Source organism: Dryas octopetala, chromosome 9, assembly GCF_963921425.1.
Source record: "Dryas octopetala chromosome 9, drDryOcto1.1, whole genome shotgun sequence".
Lineage (NCBI taxonomy): Eukaryota > Viridiplantae > Streptophyta > Magnoliopsida > Rosales > Rosaceae > Dryas > Dryas octopetala.
The window spans coordinates 15,455,240-15,475,983 of record NC_141374.1 but is presented as its reverse complement, the minus strand read 5'-3'; the positions used below and the strand labels follow the sequence as shown (position 1 = coordinate 15,475,983).

At 38.8% G+C, this 20,744-nt stretch overlaps 4 protein-coding genes across 4 annotated transcripts; 2 read left to right on the top strand and 2 right to left on the bottom strand.

Moving 5' to 3' along the window:
• Positions 1–2,051: 2,051 nt before the first annotated feature.
• FRO8 (ferric reduction oxidase 8) lies at positions 2,052–5,492 on the top strand. The gene is made up of 8 exons (XM_086257316.1): positions 2,052–2,417; positions 2,615–2,708; positions 2,796–2,981; positions 3,069–3,306; positions 3,504–3,831; positions 3,926–4,184; positions 4,271–4,947; positions 5,056–5,492. Exons 1-8 carry the CDS (start codon positions 2,261–2,263, stop codon positions 5,235–5,237), a joined length of 2,121 nt encoding a protein of 706 aa, XP_086113442.1. The 5' UTR covers positions 2,052–2,260; the 3' UTR covers positions 5,238–5,492.
• Positions 5,493–5,825: 333 nt separating this feature from the next.
• On the bottom strand, positions 5,826–8,053 carry LOC147274718 (Concanavalin A-like lectin protein kinase family protein). Its single transcript, XM_086257125.1, has one exon. It carries the CDS (start codon positions 7,899–7,901, stop codon positions 5,883–5,885), a length of 2,019 nt encoding a protein of 672 aa, XP_086113251.1. The 5' UTR covers positions 7,902–8,053; the 3' UTR covers positions 5,826–5,882.
• A 6,349-nt stretch (positions 8,054–14,402) lies between these two features.
• On the top strand, positions 14,403–15,733 carry LOC147274717 (Octicosapeptide/Phox/Bem1p family protein). Its single transcript, XM_086227851.1, has 2 exons — positions 14,403–14,622; positions 14,766–15,733. Exons 1-2 carry the CDS (start codon positions 14,478–14,480, stop codon positions 15,245–15,247), a joined length of 627 nt encoding a protein of 208 aa, XP_086083977.1. The 5' UTR covers positions 14,403–14,477; the 3' UTR covers positions 15,248–15,733.
• Positions 15,734–16,783: 1,050 nt separating this feature from the next.
• LOC147274716 (transcription termination factor) lies at positions 16,784–19,242 on the bottom strand. Its single transcript, XM_086227852.1, has 2 exons — positions 18,933–19,242; positions 16,784–16,983 (listed from the first exon to the last, which is right to left on the bottom strand). Exons 1-2 carry the CDS (start codon positions 19,074–19,076, stop codon positions 16,828–16,830), a joined length of 300 nt encoding a protein of 99 aa, XP_086083978.1. The 5' UTR covers positions 19,077–19,242; the 3' UTR covers positions 16,784–16,827.
• Between the last annotated feature and the right edge of the window lie 1,502 nt (positions 19,243–20,744).

The window sequence follows — 20,744 nt, the reverse complement described above, 5'->3', positions numbered from 1 at the left end:
ACCACCTTCCCCTTTTGCAATTTAGGTGACTTTAGGTGTCAAAGAAACCAACTTTTTGATTTTATCTCCTCCACAGGTTCTGGTCCTAGGCCCTTTGGGATTGACCTTGCATTATGGGAAGGCTGCAATATGTGTGTGGATCATGTTTAAAAAGAAAGCGTACTAGCTGATGAATGATGACCCTATACAGATTACAGAGAGTTAGGCATAAGCACTTGTACAGTGTAATCTTTGCTAGAACAACAAGGCAAAGCAGAGTAGCTGGCATTATATTCTATTCCATTCCATTCAAAGTGCCAAAGTGGTAGGTACTTGCATGCAGAGAATTCAATGCCTATGTTTTCCCAACTCTTTGTCGTTACACAGAGACTTTTTATCATCTAAATGGTGTGCATACAAGCAGATTTGGTGTATATGCACCCTTTCAAACTTCATGTGATATATATATAAAATATAATATTGTTCTACACTAGAAACCTATATGTGTGTACAAAGAAATATTAAAATCAGTTGAATGCTAAGAACAGTTGTGCAACTGTCCAATTGGACCAATTGGTTCCAAACATACACCGAACAATGAAACCAATAAAACTTTGAATAAGATAAAATTATTTGTACCACATTAAATAGTATTGTAATGGTTTACACCTTTCCTAGTCATAGGTTGCCAGAAAGGCGTTGGCACATTAGTTTAGGTATATTAAGTCCTCGGATGAACATTAGTTTAGGTATATTAAGTCCTCGATGAATCAGAATTTGGAATTTAGAGACTATTTAATTACCATAGAAAATATTATTATTTGTGAATTTAGGTACGCACCAGGACCAACTGGTGCAACAAATGGACTTTGTTTTGTACTGCTATGAATAATTGAAATGAGTTTACATTGGGGTTTCCTATCTACCAATCTTTTAGTTTATTGCTAATTTTTAATTTGAAAATTGGGGGTTTTAAAAATAAGTAAATAAATAACATGTGCTTTTTCCTGGGCCAAGGCTAGTATCTTGGTGGCCCTGTAACTTTAAAACAAAGAGAGGGCAAAAAGCCTTTACAAAAGAAAACATAAATGAATTTGGGCCTGGAGCCCACAGACCTAGTTCTGCTTCTTGTCAACCTATATTTTTTCAAAGCCCATAATACTGCCCAGGCCCCAGGCTCTGCCAACTGGCATGATATGTGAATATAAAAGATTGGTTCCCATTATAAGTGATATGAACATATATATAGTACAGCACAGGCATGCTGTGCTATGTCATCATTTTCTTTGAGACAAACACCATGATTTCATTTTGTGCTTTCTTTGCTAAGCTTGCACTAATGATAGTTACATGTTTGTACATGTGCATAAACAGATTCAAATGCTTAATTAGTATATTATATGCAAATTACCATATTTTGTAGTGGGAGGATTATCAGACAATGACCACAGAGAATGAGGGTAGAATCGCCTTTGGGAGATAGAATTCAATTGACTTTTCACATTACCATTTACTAGTCGGATAGCCAGTTGGCATGTTTTACACTCAAATGCAGAAAATGGCCTCAGCAAAATGTACTAAATCTCATTTTCCAAGAGTAAGACAAAGAGAATATAAGATAAGAAGGAAAACAAACAATTCTTGGACCAACAATCCACAATATAATAAAGGGTACCCTTTCACAGAAAGATGGTTATAACAGAACCAAAAGCTAGCTTTCAGTTAATTAACAACAGAATATGGCCCTTTTATATCATATGCATGACATATAATATGCCTCATCATTAATTCATATAGCATTGATCCTATCAAAAGCCAATTGTGTCAACTTCTTGCACTGTTCAAGGGAGGAAGCATAAATCATATAATTGGAGATTTAATTATAATGCATGTCTCATTCATATCTTGCAGCTCATAATGTAAACAGGTCCTATATGGATTGCCAACTATAAGTTCCTCTATGTAAGTGGCATGTGTTAAGTTTTTAAGTCTAAGAATTGTCTGACATGGTATCAAAACTCTAGTTCAGGGTTTGAAATCTCCAACCCCCACTTATTATTTCCATTTATTTCATGCATGGTGGGCTGCACCTTTACTATTTACCTCTCCACCTGTACGTTACAAGATGGTTTATTTGACAACAGGCACTCCAAGGTGGTGGGCTTCTCTTAAAGCTCCAAGTGGAGTCAAGCTTTCTTTTTTATCTCTTTATATAGAAGTCCTTTTAGTACTGGGTGAATTCAAAAACTAGTACTGCCTGGCAAAAACACTCGGAACTGACATGGCAAAAACCACTCTTCTGGCTCTTCTTAAAGTGCTCATGGCTTTAATATGCGCTGCTTGGGTTTCTGTTTGGCTTCTAAAGCCAACGCAGCTATGGACAAAGAAGTGGCATGGAGCTGAAGACAGAGCAAGGACTACTGTGTTTGGATATTATGGTACACACATAACTGAGAAATTTAATTTGTATTGGTTTTGCTTTCTGCTAAAAACCTCCATTTTCATATATCTGGGTATCTAAAGCTCACTTGATTGCATGAAAGATTTGTTATTTGAGCTCTCTTTACCCAATTGGGGAAAGATAAACAATCACAAATATAATAATGGTACAAACCCTTTGATGGGTGTTTTGCAGGTCTTAATTTTGCTGTGTATACATTCCCTCCTATTGCTTTGGCTATTGTTGGATCTCTGTACTTGAATTTGAAGCCCAGGGAGCCAAATAGGAGGTAGTGCATATTGTTATGCCATTAGATTATTATCATCACTCAGATGCCAATTTAAGTTTAACTTGTGTGCTTAATTTGGATTAACAGAAAAGGGAGGAGATTGGTTGCTGGTTTCTCAAATCCATTGGTAGTGAACAGTCTTCTGGGTATTATATCAAGTATAGAAATTGTAGCAGTGTTCCTCTTCATCCTCTTCTTAGCTTGGAATTTTTATGCCCGCATCTCAAACGATTTCAAGAAGTTGAAGGCTTCTAAATCACTAATTCTGAGTCTGTGAGTGAATCGAAAACTGTCTATTTTGAACACTTGAGAAAATAGGATTTTCATCATATAATTGATGCTTTAACTGTATCTGATCAGATGGCAACTCAAGTACCTAAGGGTGGCCACTCGGTTTGGTTTGTTAGCAGAAGTCTGCCTGGCTTTGCTTCTTCTCCCTATATTAAGAGGGCTGACCTTATTTCGGTTGCTTGGCATCCAATTTGAAGCTTCAGTCAGATACCATATCTGGCTTGGGACTGCAATGATATTTTTTGCCACTTTCCATGGTGCAAGCACCTTGTTCATTTGGGGGGTCAGCCACCATATTCAGGAGGAGGTAAATCCTAGTCCTCTCTCTCTCTCTCTCTCTCTCTCTCTCTCTCTCTCTCACTCTTCTTGTGCCTTGCATGTAGAAATGTCCAGAGTTCAGACCATTTCAATCATTTGGTTTTTTACTCAAAGTAAATTTTTAATTTGTTTTGGTATTGGATTTTTGAGTTGACTGACATTTTGGTGTCATTCATTCAACCACAGATGTGGCAATGGCAGAACACCGGGCGGATATACCTTGCTGGGGAGATCTGTCTAGTTACAGGGTTAGTAATTTGGATCACAGCACTTCCTCAAATGAGGAGGAAAAAGTTTGAGATATTTTATTACACACACCACCTGTACATGGTTTTCCTAGTATTCTTCTTGTTTCATGCTGGAGACCGGCACTTCTATATGGTTTTCCCCGGAATTTTTCTGTTTGGCCTTGACAAGCTACTTAGGATCATACAATCTAGACCCGAAACTTGCATTCTTTCTGCACGAATCTTCCCCTGCAAAGCTATAGAGCTTATTCTGCCAAAAGATCCGGGTAATTATTTTTTTAGTCCCTATCATCTGAACATATCTTACATAAGAAAGAATTGGGAAGTCCTCTATGAAACATCACATGCCACTAATTGCAGGACTCAAGTATACCCCAACAAGTGTTATCTTTGTGAAGATACCAAGTATTTCCAAATATCAGTGGCACTCATTCAGCATTACTTCCAGCTCTAGTGTTGATGAAAACACAATGTCTTTGATAATCAAATCTGAAGGATCATGGACAAGTTCTCTCTGCCATATGATTCAAACTGATCAAAAGTCAGATACTGATCAGATGAAGTGCATACCTATTGCAGTTGAGGGCCCTTATGGACCCGTCTCCATGGACTTCCTAAGGTGTGCCATAGCATACATTGTTAAACAGCTCAGTTAGGCTTTACATTCTCAAAATTTGGTCAACCTGAATTTGAAATCTTGTGCAGATATGACAGTCTACTTCTTGTTGCTGGAGGAATTGGGATAACCCCATTTCTGAGCATCTTACAAGAACTTTCTTCATCCCAAAATAGTGGCAGAAACAGATTCATGCCAAGAATGCAACTTATATTTGCTGTGAAGAAGTCCCAAGACATATGTCTATTGAACTCAATATCACCTCTAATCTTCAACCAGCCAACTCAAAAATGCCATCTGAAAGTAAAAATATTTGTGACCCAAGAAGAGCAATCTGGTGCAACAGTAAGAGAACTACTAAACGAGCTTTCTCAAGTGCAAACAGTACACTTTGGTATAAACTGTTCGAAATATGCAATAAATGGACTGGAAAGTTCTATTTGGATGGCTGCCATAGCTGGAATTTCCTCTATCCTATTTCTCATCTTTCTCATTATTTTCAACCACATTTTTGTTCCCTCCCAGAAAATGGCCACCAAAGAAAAGACTCCATCTTGGGTTGCAGATCTGCTTATTATATCTTCTTTCGTCACATCGGTAATTTGCAGCATCTTTGTAGCACTTATTATAAGATGGAGAAGGCTAAAGAAACAGAATCCTCCTATCCTCCAAAAACAAGGCAAAGACTTCGAAACAAGTTCAACAGAAGCAAGGGATGCTCTTGGGGAACATGAAATCCATTTTGGGGAAAGGCCTAACTTTGAAGGTACTTATATTCCTTTTCCCAAGTAATCTTCTCCAAATACCAAATCTTAAATGTTATTGTTTCCCATACAAGACTAGGATATGTTATAACATGTGGTGAACTGAACAGATATCTTTGCAAAGTTTCCAAATGAGACTGGTGGATCTGATGTTGGAGTCCTGGTCTGTGGACCAGAGACTATGAAAGAATCAGTGGCAGCAATATGCCAGCAGAAGTGTGTAGGTTTCAAGATGGGTGCTAAGAAGCAGAAAGCCAGTTTCAGCTTCCACTCTCTCAATTTCACACTATAGTCATATTATAAATACCCAATAAACAATGTTAAGATAATAGTTAGATTTGCATCCATAAAAGTGTGCATTCATCAACTCTAGATATTAAATAGATGTGTGTCTTTATATATTGGTCACTTATGTTGGTAAATAGTATACAGATTGGTCACTTATGATTGCTTCTAGGCATCCAAAATAATGAATTTCAGCATGTACATGATAATGTCTCTTTGTAGTATAATTCTGAACTTCAATTATTGGAGTGTGCTTTTGTTAGTTGCTCTTCCACTGCATATAGTTTATTTATAGAATGGAATTAAGATTAAAATTTAGTTGTCAACAAAATAATCAAATAATTATCATAATATCATATTGGTTAGTGGCTAACCCCATCAATAAAAGAAAAAAAAAATGATCACTATGAATGATTTTTTTTTTTCTTTTTGAATTTCTCATATAAGTAAAGAGGAATTTTTTCAAGAGGAACCAAATCCAATTATTTTTGTAAGCATCTTGAGTGGTTGGACCATGTCTATCTGGAGCTCAAATATATTCGTCAAAACTTAATCCATTTGAAAAAACAAATATCAATTACTCAATTAGTAATTTAGTACAAGTCACAATTTTTTATTTCTTCATAAAAAAAAATAAAAAAAACATGCGTATTCACACTGGAGGCTGGGGTTGGAGTGGTGCTACTTCCTCCTCGCCACCGTCGCTGCCGCTACCATCAAAGACGTTACTATCACCGCGCGCCAACTCCGACAACACCGCGGCAGGCGTGGCCACCTCCACCGCAGTCCCGCCCATCAAAACCGCGACAATTTCTTTCATACTAGGCCTTCTTTGGGGATTAGGATGGCAACAAGCCAGCCCAAGCTTCAAAGCAGCCTCCATCTCCTCCTCCTCATACTGCCCCTTTATTCTCAGGTCCGCCGCCTCCCCCACCCTCCCGTTCGCATACAACTCCCTCACCCAATCAATCAGCACCGCCTCCTCCTCCGCCGCCTCCATCTCTATCGGCCTCCGCCCGCACGCCACTTCCAACAACACCACCCCAAAGCTATACACATCGCTCGCCGCCGTGGGCGCCGCCACGGTCGCCAGCTCCGGCGCCAAGTACCCCAACGTGCCAACCACACGTGTGGTATTAGGCACTTCCCCATGTCCGTACAATTTGGCCAACCCAAAATCGCCAAGCCTGCCTCTCATTTCGGAGTCCAACAAAATGTTGCTAGACTTTATATCTCTATGCACCACCATTTGGTCCCAACCATGGTGGAGGTAGTTCAGGCCTTCCGCCACGTCGGCCAGGACACTGCGTCGTTTCGGCCAATCCATAACTTTCTCGGACTTGTCGAAAACCCACCTGTTGAGGCTTCCATTGGGCATGTAGTCATACACAAGCATGAGCTCGTTGCCTTTTCTACACCATCCTCGCATTTGGACCAAGTTCTTGTGTTGCAGCCTCCCCATGCTCGAAATCTCCGCCATGAACTCTCTCATTCCTTGCTTCGAATCGTGGTTCACGCATTTGACTGCGATTTCGGTGTTGTTTGCTAGAGTCCCCTTGTAAACCTTCCCAAACCCACCAGAACCCAGAAGCTGATCTTGCGAAAAACCACCAGTAGCTTCACTCAGCTCTTCGTAGGAGAATCTATGCGGCCAATACTCCAACTCCCAATCTTCGATCTCGTCCGTTTCTTCAGATTCCAACTTCTTCTTTCGCCAGAGCCAGTAAAACCCAGATGCTAAAACCAACACGAAAACGAAGCAACCGATTGTGATCCCAGCAATAGCTCCAGCAGACAACGAAGACGACGAAGACTGTAGCTGAAAAACAGGCAAATTGGTTATGTTAATCTCTCTTGCAACCCCAGTGTCACTGAAACTCCAAGCTAAAACTCTCTGCGCCTCAATCCACTGCGTTTTGGAAGCTGAAAACCCAACAAACATCTCGGCCGAGACGTAGTTCGCTATCTTCGGATCTCTGTAACTAAGCGTAGGCAGAGAAGGCTTAGACACATTAGCAGGCGCAACAGTGACATTAATTTCGAAATTGGCACCGTCGAATTCGATCCAAGCCCGAACGTTCTGACCCGTACGCATCTGAACCGGAACAAAACCCCCAGTTGAATTATAGTACCCAGCTGACCTTGTAATGGCCGATTCAATATTGTTGAGGTCGATTCCGATGTGGTTTCCATCTGGGTCGTTGAACTCTGGGTTTTGACCGGTGTCGAACTCGACGGCGAGCAGCGGAGCGATGAAGGGGACGGTGGCGTTGCTGAAGAGGCCGAAGTATTGGCTGGCGAGAGCGTTGGGGGGAGAGGTAGAGTTGGAGAGTACGAAACAAAGGCCGAAGCCGGGACTGGAAGCGATCTCAGGGAGAACAGAGAAGACGAAGGAGGTCGAGAAGGAGGCGATTGAGGTGGAGTTATTCGATGTGGGGGGTCGCATGGTGAGTTTGGTGGAGTGGAAGGCCCGGCCTACGGAGAACTGGATGGAATCGTTGGTGAGGCGGACGACGGCGGCGTCGACTCGAGCGTCGTTGATGAGAGTGAGCTCGGTGGCATTGGAGATGTTCGTGAAGGAATTGAAGAGAAAGTCGAGGGCAAAAGTGGAAGAGAGGGAAAGGAGGAGGAGGAGGAGGAGGAGGAGGAGGGGTACTGTAATGGGTCTCATCCGTACAGTTTCCGGCCACCGCCGGCGAGATGGGAATTGGTCGCAAAAATTTACGTGTAAAGTGTCTCCTTGTTTGATAAACAATAGAACTCATTAGTCATTATAGTTGTGGGTTCGTACCTCGTAGTCGTTGACTATTCATTTAGCTAGAAATAGAATATTATTATACATATACTTGTCATTTATAAATTCAAATTAACTTATTTTTGGAGCTTTTTGAGTGATTAAAATCATAATCACAAGTCTGAAATGAGTTAAAATTTAGGTCTCGTTCAATGTGGAAATAAAAGACCGAGAAAGTTGTTCAAAGCAGAGAGGTACATCTAGATAAGGCATCGCCGTAGCCGACTTTCGGTACCATGTGAGAGTCAAATTCAAGCTTTTGAATTTTAAGAGGTCAATGGTTTCCTAAGTCTACTCCACACCTTCCAGATTGGCTCCAAGTCCAACCAGCACTGAGCAACAGTTCTGGGTTTTTCTTGGGCGGCCTGCTCAGTGTCTATCCTACCAAGTACCGATCACAGGTCGAATGCCTAATATAAGGCCCGATTACAGTTTGAGATTTGCTTATATGCCGAATAAATTATGAATTAGAAATGCTATATGACAATTTCCGATCACATTGAAATTGTTTTTCTACATGCTAGATCAATTTCCAATACATTAATTCAAACTCTACTTTTTTTCTTTTTTCTTTTTTCTAAAAGAGAGGCAAAAGTTGAAGTTTGTTATGCTAACAAAGTTATTAAGTCTCAACTAAAATTCTATAATAACGCTTATTTTAAGACAATCAAAATTTGATAATAAAAATGAAAATACAGTTCTTTTCCCTTGTTTGATTATGCATATGCTTTGGAATGAGTTCACTTTTACATAAAATGTGAGACTTATGAACCTCCTTGAATATGCCATCTCATTATCTAGAATGAGTTTATAATAATTTTGAATGATTACATAACCCCCATCTCAATACACTCATTGTGCAAAACAAAATCTACTTATGAGTTTGGGATAGCATACCCCTTTCATGAGTGATGAGAATATAATATCTTCATTTAAGAAATTCTAAACCTTGTATGATAATTTAATGTCTCAAATTTATCTCTATACATTGATAATTGTTTTCGGTTTGATTTTATAATTAATATTGCATCAATTCGTACATACTCAACGACTACACGTTTTTTATGTCATTTGATATAATTTATTTAAGTATTTAGCTCAATTTGTTTATGCATAACAGCATAAGACACCATATTGAATCAACAATTTTGAATCTTACATGATATATAATATCTAAAAACTGCTTATGGATTCACCATAACCACCATCCACCTGGCCAAACAGATAGAATCATGCCTACCCTTGGCCTCAATTGGCCACCACAATAATCCAGTGGATGACGTTGTTTCTCAACTCTGAAGTAACTGATGCCAGCCTGCTATAATGCCACCTGTGCCAGTACTGTCCCTCCACGTGTCAACATTATAGGTTGTTTACCTTCCGCGTGTGTAGCTATGTGGAAGCAAAACTTCACTCGATTTGATGACTCGCCTTGTCGGGAATGGACTTTTCTTTTTTCTAATAAAAGAAGAAAACTCCAATCTACAGCAACTAAAAGTCTAAAATATAAGTATATAACCACCTCAAAATTTCATGTAAATTGAGATTACAAATTTATAGCATAGATGAGGGTCGGACATCAATTTCAATTTCCACATCACCACTAAAATACAAAGAAATCGCAACACCACAATCCACATAGTAATACTGATTTTTTGGGTAATGCCCTGTTCAAAATATTTGGCTCAAATTTGAAAAAAAAATAACATATATAATTAGATAAATTATTCTGTATAACTGATACACTGTTACGTAATATAATTAAATTATATGTTATAATATAAGTAAATATTATTAATACTAGACCCTCAAAATATAAATATATCGTACAATAATATCTTTATATGTTAAATTATTTATATCACATAATAGTACATCAGTTATACCCAATAATTTTTGAGTTCTTTAATTATAAGGTACTAACAAAATAAAATATTAACCAAAAACACCTAATCTATTTCTATTAACTTGCGAACACTTTTCTATTAGCATGCGAACACCTAATCTATTTCTATTAGCATGCGGATACCTTCTAAAAGACTAGCATCAACGCATCACCAAAAGAACGGAAACTAAAACTGCAAGTCTACAACTCTAATAAACTGCATTTTAAGTTCACTTGCAGTTTCTGCACTTTAAGTTCCGTACAGTTTCTGCAGTTTTAGAAACTGAACTAAACAAAAAAAATCAAAAACATATTACTGATAAGGAAGGCATGAGGATAGAGTTGGCTTCCCCAATAACTCTCTAGGTGTTGTTATAGTGAAGAAATTGGCTTGTTCTTCGATAACGTCACGACAAGGACGGGATCAGAGTCAACGTCGGGGCTCCGATCGGGTTTGGGGGTTGCTAGGTGTTCCGAGCTCACATGGATGAGGAGGGAAGAAAGAGGAACACATGGGTGGTCCTCTCATTGCCATCCATGGCCAGACGCGCACATACGTTGTCGAGGAAAGTTGCAGCAAGGGATAGCAAGAGAGAACAAAGAGAGAGTGCTCGGAGAGAGAGAAAAAGAATGATGAAAGAGAAGATAAATTTCAGAAATGAGGAAGAGAGAGACACGTGAGAGAGTTTAAGAGAGTTTTGAAAAAAATTAAAAAATTAGCAACAATTAGATTGCTTGGATGACTAAGATAAAAAGTATGTACTAAACTGGTACCAAGAAATGAGTAACCAATCTACTCTCAAAATGATCTGATTGTTAAATATTTTAAATATGTGTATTACATGTTACAAATAATAAATAAAGTATAGCACATAGTAATTATTTCATAATTTTTTGTATAACTGAAATGATGTCGATAGCCATGCTTCATGCTTCATGCTATATTCTCTAACGAAATGGGCAAATGGGCAATGATGTTCATCATGTTTATTGAACTTATTTATTTTGGCCTTATATGCCTTTCTTCAATGTACTGTTACGTAAGAGTGTGAATAACACTGCTACAATGATAATGGTATTTTTATGGCATAAATTCAATTTAGATACATAACTATATAAGCTATTTCAACGGGGTCCATGAACTTTAAAATATTTCAAATATACACCTGATCTATTATCTAAATTGAAAAATGAATTTTTGTCCATTGATTCGTTGAGAGATCAGTTCAATGACAGCTTGGCTTTTGCTGACCGGGATTACTTGACGACGTGACGCTATCTCAGCAAACATTTCCTGCTAAATGAGCGACACGAGCCCACAATTTAATAATAATAGAGAGAGTGAGAGTTTGTGAGCCCATGCCAGGGGTTAGGTGGACCCGTGTCGCTCATTTCCCGCCAAATGAACGACACAGGTCCACCTAATCCCTGACACGGGTCCACAAAGTCATCATCTCTTTCTCGCTCGTTGAACATAAGTGAGAGATTTATATTCGAATTTGGGAGAAACGTGATGTTTTTTGGAGACTAGATGGTCAGGAGAGCGTTCGACGAGCGGAAAAGAGGTGATGGGTGTGTGGGCCCGTGTCAAGTGGACATGTGTTACTCATTTGGTTGGAAATGTATGCTGAGTTGGTGTCACGTCGCCAATTAATCCCTGTTAGCAAAAGCCAAGCTAACATTTAACTGATCTCTCAATAAATTGATGGACGGAATTTTATTTTTCAATTTACATAATAAATCAGGTCTATATTTGAAATATTTGAAATATTTAAAAGTTCATGAACCCTGTTAAAATAGTATATATAATTATGTGTCTAAATTAAATTTATGCCTATTTTTATTATCGTGCATGAGAGTAGGGGTGGGCGCGGTGCGGTTCGACTCACTTTTCTCTCGGAACCGTGTACCGCGCCAGACATGAATAGACGGTGCGGTTCGGTGCTTAAAACCGTGAAAAAAATAAAAAAACCGAACCAAACCAAACCAAACCATCTTGAATGCGGTGCGGTTCTCACCGCGATTCTGAGCTTAATGGGGCCTCACATTTGTTTTTTTAAGCCTAAGCCCAATTATTTAATGATGCAAACTTATCCTAATTAAAAAGTATATAAAAATGTACAAAAATGTGTACAAAAAGTGTATAAAAAGTATATAAAAATGGTATAAATATATATAAAAAATATAAAAAATGGTGTATATGACAATATGTGTATAGAAATATAAAAAAATATATTTTTTGCAAGTATGCGGTGCGGTTTGGTTCGATGCGGTTAAATAAGGTGTAGAACCGGAACTGGAACCGGAGAGAAGCGGTGCGGTTCGGTTTTTTTGGCGGTGTTAACCTTTTTTAGTCAACACAGTTTTTTACAATTTTTTTACGGTGCGATTCGGCCGATTTTGACGGTCCGCGGTTAATATGCCCACCCTACGTGAGAGTAAGAAATGAAGTTAATCCTTCCCCTTTCTTCTCGACATTTTTATTCACTTTAGTTTTAGACAAAAAAGCATGACAGTTGATATGACGTTTGATATTTCAACTAAAGTTGCCTATTGAATGTTAAAAGTGCAAACCCGAAAATTATATAGATTCTTGGACATTTCACCTAAATTTCTATGTATTAGTGGAAGCAATCCATCCAAATCCAGTACATATATAGTGATTTTCCAGAATACTCCGTTTCCATTTATGGGACCTTTCGTGGAGTGCCAACTCTGAAATTGAATGACCATCTAATTACTTGTTATTCACAATTGCAGTGGGGTTATATATTGCTTGAGGAGTTGAGGGGAAAACAAAGAAGCACAATTATTGAGCTGGCCTTATTCATTGAGTTTCTTAATTTGCAAAACAAAATTAGTTTTTTTTAATTTGTAATTGTTCATGCATGCACATCTTTATGTGGTAAGGACATCAGACTTAGCTGGAACCAATTAGCAGCATTATTTTGGAAGCACAATTAGTTATAAGATATTCATGAAAATTAATTAATTTCTTCATACACAAGCAAAGAATGAAGGTTCGTGTGATTGGAGGTACCTATTGCAACATGATTAGAGGGTCCTTAAGGGATGAAATCCTCTGATGTTTGGTTTCATATCAAGATGAGAATTTGTAGTCGTAAAAGGCAACATGATTTTTATTTGATCACACAAAGATTTAAACGTAAGATATTTATATTTATCTCACTCATCTTATACAGCTTGAATTGAAATTCGTAAATTATGATATTTATAATTATTAGTTTAAGAAAATTTATCTACATTTTAAAGAGATTATTAAATTAGAATTACCTTAATTATGGATGTACGCACAATTATATATGACCACATGATATATTGAATTTGGTATTCGTATGTCAATAAGTTTTTTTTTTTTTTTGGTCGAATAAGTTGAAAGTGACTTTTTTAGTCATACCTAATATATTTTTACTAGTTGGTAATCGTTGTAACAATTTAAATCATGCTATTGGTATAAAATCAGCTATAATGCTACATTCTTATACCATATTTTTATACCATCTCTCGTGTCATTATTTTACTGGACAAAGTTTTTTTGTTTTTTTTTTATTTTTGTTTTTATTTTTTAGTGTTCAATACATGAATGTCATGTAAGTTGCCACATAAGGTGATATGAAATTATGGTATAAAAATGTGAGATGTTTAGCACTACTGATTTTTGACGGGTACTACTGAAAAAAAATAATGCTATACTTACCATATTTTTATACTATCTCACGTGTCATTACTTTATTGGATATAGTTTTTCTTTTCCTTTTTGAGTTTTTATTTTTATTTTTTAGTATCCAATGTATGAATGCTATATAAATTACAACATAAAATGGTATAAAATTATGATATAAAAATATGATATATCTAGCTCTACCTCTACAAAAATGATCCATGTTTAAAGAACAATCACAAGAATATTAATCCTCACGTTAGTCAACATCAAGAGTGAAGAAATTAGCAAAAGTCATAATTCTGATGGTCCCAGTGGGAGTCTTTCGGTAGAAAAGATTGAAACCCAACTTTGTAAAATAACAGCTGTAATCAGGTGAACAAAACAAAAGGTAATCCATTATTCCATTTAATGATTCCAGGTGGACTTAGGAATGACCTGGCCTGAATAAATTTTTTATTTTATTTATAACACTTTCCTTTTTCTAATTTTCCATATTATTTGTTTTCCTAATGCTTCAGGGTCTCGCCCCCTAAATGGGCCAGCGAGGCCCATTCAAGCACCCTTTCGTTTACAAAAGAAAAGAATATCCGAATAATAATCAAAGGGCACGTATTATTCAGAAATCAGAACGCAAGTAGGAAACGGTTGCTTCCTGATTATTAAAATCCCTCCTTCCTTTCTTTGCGTGTGGGTCTTTTGCTTACGTCACTCTTCTCTCCCTCTCCTATAAGTATTCGACAAAACCGCAACCTGAGGTTTGAAGCCTCAAGCCCCCAACTCTCTCTCTTCTCCAACTTCAAACCCTCCTCTCTCTCTCTCTCTCTCTCTCTCTCTCTCTCTCTCTCAACTTCGAAAGCACAACCAAACACTGTGAAGGTTCGCTATGGACCAAAACAAAGCCACTGAAACAGTGAAGTTTCTCTGTAGCTATGGCGGGAAGATTCTCCTTCGCCACTCCGATGGCAACCTCCGCTACGTTGGTGGCCTCACGCGTGTCCTCGCCGTCGATGCCTCTATTTCCTTTGGAGGTTTGTTTATTGCTCTTTCATTTGCTCGTTTTCACTTTTCTTCAAGTTTTTGCTTAATTTAATCAAATTTGGAGTCGATTTTAATTACGCTATTGAATTTTGGTGCTAATTTTTTTTTTGTCTTTTATTTTTATGTTATGCAGAGTTAATGGTGAAGCTCGCTGAGTTCTGTGGCTACTCCGTGACTTTGAGGTGTCAATTGCCGGACGGCGACTTGGAGACCTTGATTTCGATCAAGTCAGACGAGGATTTGGCGAACATTCTAGAAGAGTACGACAGCGCTTCTTCGTCTTCGCCTCGTCCCCTCAAGATCAGAGCCATTCTTTCGCCGCCAACATCGATGAAGCAAATCTCGCCTACTCCGTCCATGGCTGCGAGCAGCAGCAATTCGTCCCCTTCGAAATCGGTCTTCTCTTCGAAATCGGTCTTCTCAACCGTCGATTCGCCTCCAAAACGGTACCTCTCGCCGCCGTTTAAACACCCCGTCGGATTTCAGAGAGGGCCTTCTGTAACTGGAAGAGTCTGCTACTATCCCTGCCATGTACAGCGAAGCCCCTGCGAGATTCCGTACCATCATCACCGTTATCATCAACATGTTCTTCACTCCAATGACTACTGGCGTTGAGATTCGGATAGCTTCACACAAAGAAACTAGCTAGACGACGATGATGATCAAAAAAGAAAATTTAATCCAAATCTTTAAAACAAATATAGGGTGGAATTTTGTGATTGGGTTGTGAATTGAGAAAGATTTTATTTCTTTCTTTTATTCTTTTATTTTTTTTCCTTTTCCTATTTTTCGAGTTGGTATAAGACGAAAATTACAGTGGCTGAATTTGTGGCGCCGTGAACTCTGTTACAACTTTTATCGTCAGGGTTTCCGTTAATCGCCGTTAATTCAGTTCTGTCCAGCATGCTTGCCACGTAACGCGTTTTGTGTGTGTTAGTGTCTCTGCTCGCTAGCGGACAAAGTAGTCCAACTACTAGCCGTTTCGTCGCTGACACGTACTGTTCCGTTACACACGTGTAATTTCTTTTTGTTTTTTTAATTTCTTAATTTAATTAGCTTTTTTTTTTGTCTGATTTTAATTTAATTAGCTACTTTGTTGGACTTTTTGTTGTTGGCCTAATGATTTTTTAATTTTCCATGTTTGCAGGTGGTTGAGTTTGATTGTGGCTTGAGAATCATATGCCATTGGGTTTGGCTGCGGGCCCGTGAGAAATATTCTAGGACGCTTTTGCGTTGAACTTTGAACCAATGAACCTTCTCTCTTAAGACTAAAGCCTGAAGACCAGCTTAATTGGTCTGAAATTAAGGAATGCTTAAGACAAATTAATGGGAATGAGAAAAATAAGCAACTATTATTTATCGCGTTAAAACAAGTTAATAAGAAGTTTTCGAATATTAAAAATAATAATGACAAGGAATGGACCCTCTTGGTTGCTAGTTGCTACTAGGAAAGAAAGATGCCAAGAGCGGACCGAATATCAGGGTTGGCCAGTTGACAAAAGATACACTCAATACACTGGATGCTTCCGAGACAAGTCATACCATTTGAGTAACCTTTGGTGGGCTTCAAGAGACTAATTTCCTTTCTTTTTAATCATCAAAATTCAAAAGCCGCTATTTAATTACTTAATTATGTTTTATGAATGCACTTAATGGTGGGAGACAATAGGTTTACAATGGAATATCACTTCACATAGCTTCATACAAGCAAATACTTAAGGCATTGTCAGGGACAACGTTGCGGAGCTCAGCTTACAATATGGTCAATAATATGAACCGTCATTTTTTAAAGTCCCCATTAAAGCATTAAATGAGAACATAAAAGATGAACAGTTCAAATTATTGGTGATATCAAATTATTGGATCACCTTGCGGATGGACCCAACAATGGTTACCTATCCCTCACAATTCCTTATGCAAGGTGTCTCTCATATGAAGCTATCCATAGATGAAGGATATATAATACTAATTAAGGAACGAAAAGAAGGGAACAAAAAAAGGTAGCGGCACAAGCTGCATATCCATATAGAATTGGCACAATTCAACAGATTTGTTTAGGCATTAAAGCAAAGCATACATGTTGAAAACTTGAAGCCACATCATATGCAGGTTTACATACATGTTGAAAACCTGAAGCCACATCATATGCAGGTTTACAATCGTTGAAACAAAAAAGAACAGGGGTGTCAGCATTTTCATCCAGTTTCCTGCTCAAACTCTTCACCCTCAGAGTCCTCTGCATTGTCAACGTCGTCGTCGTCTGCATCATTATCATAGTCTTCTTTATCGTTATCAACAGTGGGTTTCCCAATCATAACCGTGTTGCTATGGCTTTTTCTGATTTCATTGCACTGCAAAAATTATTCATAAGAATGCTAACAGCAAGAAAAATAACTTCTCAAACACAAGAGTATAATCCTAAAATTATAATTTCAACACACCTAAAAAAAGATGCACAGATCCAATAAAATGCAAACAAAGTGTCTTTCCTCTAGGAACCTTAAAGGACATCGTCTGGGATCGAACCCAAGTGAGACTACCAGAAGATGAACTAGGCTATCCCCATGGAGACATGTGTCGTCTCCTACTTGATTCAAACATTAGCTATCTTGAGATTCAAGCAACATCTTTCTTCCAATACATCTTGATAATTAGCAATGCTTTTATCATTTACAATCATTATGTTTATATGAATGTCGAGGTACCCCTATGTCCCAAAAGATACAGAACTACCCATTTAGTGTCTGTTATGGCCTTGCACAGCTACCTATTTAATATATCTTAATGGAGTTGCACTTTTTTTTTTTTAATAATTTTTTTCAATTAACTATTCATAATGAGCTTGTATAACTTCGGACCTTTACTTTTTCTATTTTCTTTTTGACAACCTGGGTGAGAACCCCGGCAGGCCATGGGGAACTGATAGTCCAAACCATCAAGGTCTCCTAATGTCCTCTAAGGTACAAACTCCAAACTATTCAACAAATATAGTCCTCCACGAGGCTTTGTTCTAAGATAGGCATCAAAGAACCCTCTGCAGGTGCTTATTCACAGACAACAAACCTTTGAACTCAAAAAAATTCCAAAAGCATACCCCACCCTTTAGCTTGTTACACTCTTTAACCCACAATCGTTCAGGCTCTAACTCACAAGATTCCAAATAATAGCATCTTATGGCTAAAAATTACGCACATTTAAACATAAGTTTTTTCTGTGAATTCCTACAGTCAGACATTCATGCAACTTACAAAAGGCACATGTGTTATGTTAAACAAAATCTAACTACTATTACTGGAAATCCTGAAACCATGAGCTCCTTTTAACCATCCATTCATAGTGATATTGGTCACTAATCTCTATATCCAGAACTTGAATTAAAAGGACCAAGACTCCCTTGTCCTGGTAATGAAGGCAAAAATCATGGAGTAGTGTCCATCCTTCCAGCTGTTCCATTACGTAGATATGTTAAACAGACTTTTCTTCACCCAAATGAGCGAATTCACCCCTCTTATCATCAAATATCATGGAATAGTGTAGCTGTTCCATTATATAGATATGTTATAGAAACTGAGTCCATTATATAGACATTCATGCACATGAGTCAATTACCCCTTATCATCAAATTTGGCATCAAAATGAAGAACTCTACACTCCCAGGAGACCCGCAAGAATATAATACACTTGTCTTTTATGGCTACTAAATCTCAAGATAATCCAAAAATTTGAATCTTTTGTAACTTCAGCTAGTTATTAAACCAACAGAATGTATATGTATGCATATAAATATATATATATATATATTTCTTGATAGGAGCTCACCAAAGCTTATAGGATCCAAAACCCTAAACTATTCTTCTTTTTGGAAAATCAAGAGGAAACTTCAAAAAGGTGTAGCCTAAGTAACCAAACAAAACTTCACAAGCTTCACAAGCATATCTATTTCCATCCACAAACACTTGTGAAACAGATAAGAGACTAGGAACTAAATCCTCCAAAATCAAATATTTCAATTAAAAATTGAAACCACCAAATAATCATCTCCATTCTCTAGGAGACATTATGGCCATAATTTTTAGACAATTCGAATGACCAATAGGATAAAGATTCCTACTTTATTTACACTTCTACAAATACCAAACCACATGCAACAAGATTAGGTCTTATTAGGCTTCAAATTAGGTTTCATCTGGCCTGAAACCTCAATTAGCTAAAAAGACAGGGGAAATTAAGATACATGTTGAAGAATTCAGACGGGTAAATGAAAATGAAAATTAGGTGAAGTGAAATCTCCAAAAAGTACCTTTTCTTCGAAATCGGACTCTTCCATGGCGAGGAGGAGCTCTTCGCTGTGGGGTTGGGGCCATTGAGACGGCAGCAAAAACGACGTCGGAATTGTCCTTGTTGACCATGGGTACTGTTTCATGAACCCCGGAAACTGTAACATTGTTTTCTCTCTCTCTCTCTCTCTCTCTCTCTCTCTCTCTCTCTCTCTCTCTAGGCTCGCCGGCGAACAAACGCAGTAGAAACCTCAGTCACCGTAGAGAGAGGAACTGCTCGATTGGCTCGGTTTGCTGACTGAGTCGCTCGCTGTAACCCAGTCATCGGCTAGATGAAAATGAATAGAATTATGTGGCAGTGGCACCCACAATGATTAATTAAGAGGGCTGCTATTTGCACACCCTCTTTTTTCTTTTTGCACACCCCTTTTGAAAAAAAAAAAAAAAGCCTCAAGAAAAATACCACTTTAACCCTCCCCTCACCCACACACCCACACACCCCATTCCCATCCCCCCCCCCCTCTATTTTTTCTCACGTTCACACCCCCCTCCCCCTGTTTTTTTTTTTTTTTCTTCTTCTTCTCCAGCCGGCCAGCCCCCTCCCCCTGTTTTTTTTTTTTTTTTCTTCTTCTTCTCCAGCCAGCCATCCCCCTCCCCCTGTTTTTTTTTTTTTTTTTTCTTCTTCTCCAGCCAGCCAGCCCCCTCCCCCTGTTTTTTTTTTTTTTCTTCTTCTTCTCCAGCCAGCCAGCCCCCTCCCCCTGTTTTTTTTTTTTTTTCTTCTTCTTCTCCAGCCAACCACCATTCTCCCTCTCTCTACCATCTCTGCCGACCACCCCAGCCCCGCCCCAGCCCACCCCAACCCAGGCCCGACCACCCCAGCCCCGCCCCTTCTCACCCCAACCCAGGCCCGACCACCCCAGCCCCGCCCCTTCTCACCCCAACCCAGCCCCGACCGGCGTGCCCTTCTCTCTCTCTCTCTCTCTCTCTCTCTCTCTCTCTCTCTCTCTCTCTCTCTCCGAGTAGCTGGTTCGGCGGGCACTTGCCGAACGGGTCCTTGATGTTCGGTGGGTACCTACCGAACAACACTCACATCGTTCGGCGGATGCCTGCCGAACGAGTGTGACATTTTCGGCGGGCCAGTGTCGAACGGATGCGCAGCTGCGCGCGGGAGGAGAGAGAGAGAGGAGGAGGTGCTGCTGCTACAGGGCTGGGGTGCGGGAGGGAATGAGGTGGTCCGGTGAGGGGCTGAGTGGGTGGGTCGGGGCTGGGGTGGGCTGTGAGGGGTGGTCGGAGCTGGGTTGTGGTGGGCTGGGGAAGAGAGAGAGGATGGTAGAGAGAGGGAGAATGGTGGTTGGCTGGAGAAGAAGAAGAAAAAAAAAAAAAAAAAAACAGGGGGAGGGGGGTGTGAACGTGAGAAAAAAGAGAGGGATAGAGGGGAGGGTGTGTAATGAAATGAGGGTATTTTGGTAATGGGTTGGGTGTGTGTTGAGAGGTTTTGAATTTGAGGTAAGTGTGTGGGGTGTGTAGGAGAAAAAAAGGGAAAAAGGGTGTGCAAAAAGAAAAAAAGGGGTGTGCAAATAGCAGCCCTCTTAATTAATTCTTTTAATTATTTTTTTAATAATCCAAAATATTCTTCACTCATATTTGGATAAGCAGTTGGGACCTGGATCCTCTGCCAGGCAAAATACACCAGACTGGTACCCAATTTTTAATCTCAGCCCTTGATTCAAGTTTGATGGCTGAGATCTTGCCATGTCAAAAAAATCCTCTTTTTTCATAAAATAATATTGAAAGATGTAAAAAAAAAACAAAAACAAACCACCATCAGCCCACCG

Coding starts and splice junctions, on each gene's coding strand:
- FRO8 (XM_086257316.1), top strand. CDS start 2,261: ATGGCAAAAACCACTCTTCTGGCTCTTCTTAAAGTGCTCATGGCTTTA. Junction 2,418..2,614: donor TACTGTGTTTGGATATTATG/GTACACACATAA, acceptor GGTGTTTTGCAG/GTCTTAATTTTGCTGTGTAT. Junction 3,832..3,925: donor TATTCTGCCAAAAGATCCGG/GTAATTATTTTT, acceptor CACTAATTGCAG/GACTCAAGTATACCCCAACA.
- LOC147274718 (XM_086257125.1), bottom strand. CDS start 7,901: ATGAGACCCATTACAGTACCCCTCCTCCTCCTCCTCCTCCTCCTCCTC.
- LOC147274717 (XM_086227851.1), top strand. CDS start 14,478: ATGGACCAAAACAAAGCCACTGAAACAGTGAAGTTTCTCTGTAGCTAT. Junction 14,623..14,765: donor TGCCTCTATTTCCTTTGGAG/GTTTGTTTATTG, acceptor TATGTTATGCAG/AGTTAATGGTGAAGCTCGCT.
- LOC147274716 (XM_086227852.1), bottom strand. CDS start 19,076: ATGTTACAGTTTCCGGGGTTCATGAAACAGTACCCATGGTCAACAAGG. Junction 16,984..18,932: donor AGTCCGATTTCGAAGAAAAG/GTACTTTTTGGA, acceptor TAATTTTTGCAG/TGCAATGAAATCAGAAAAAG.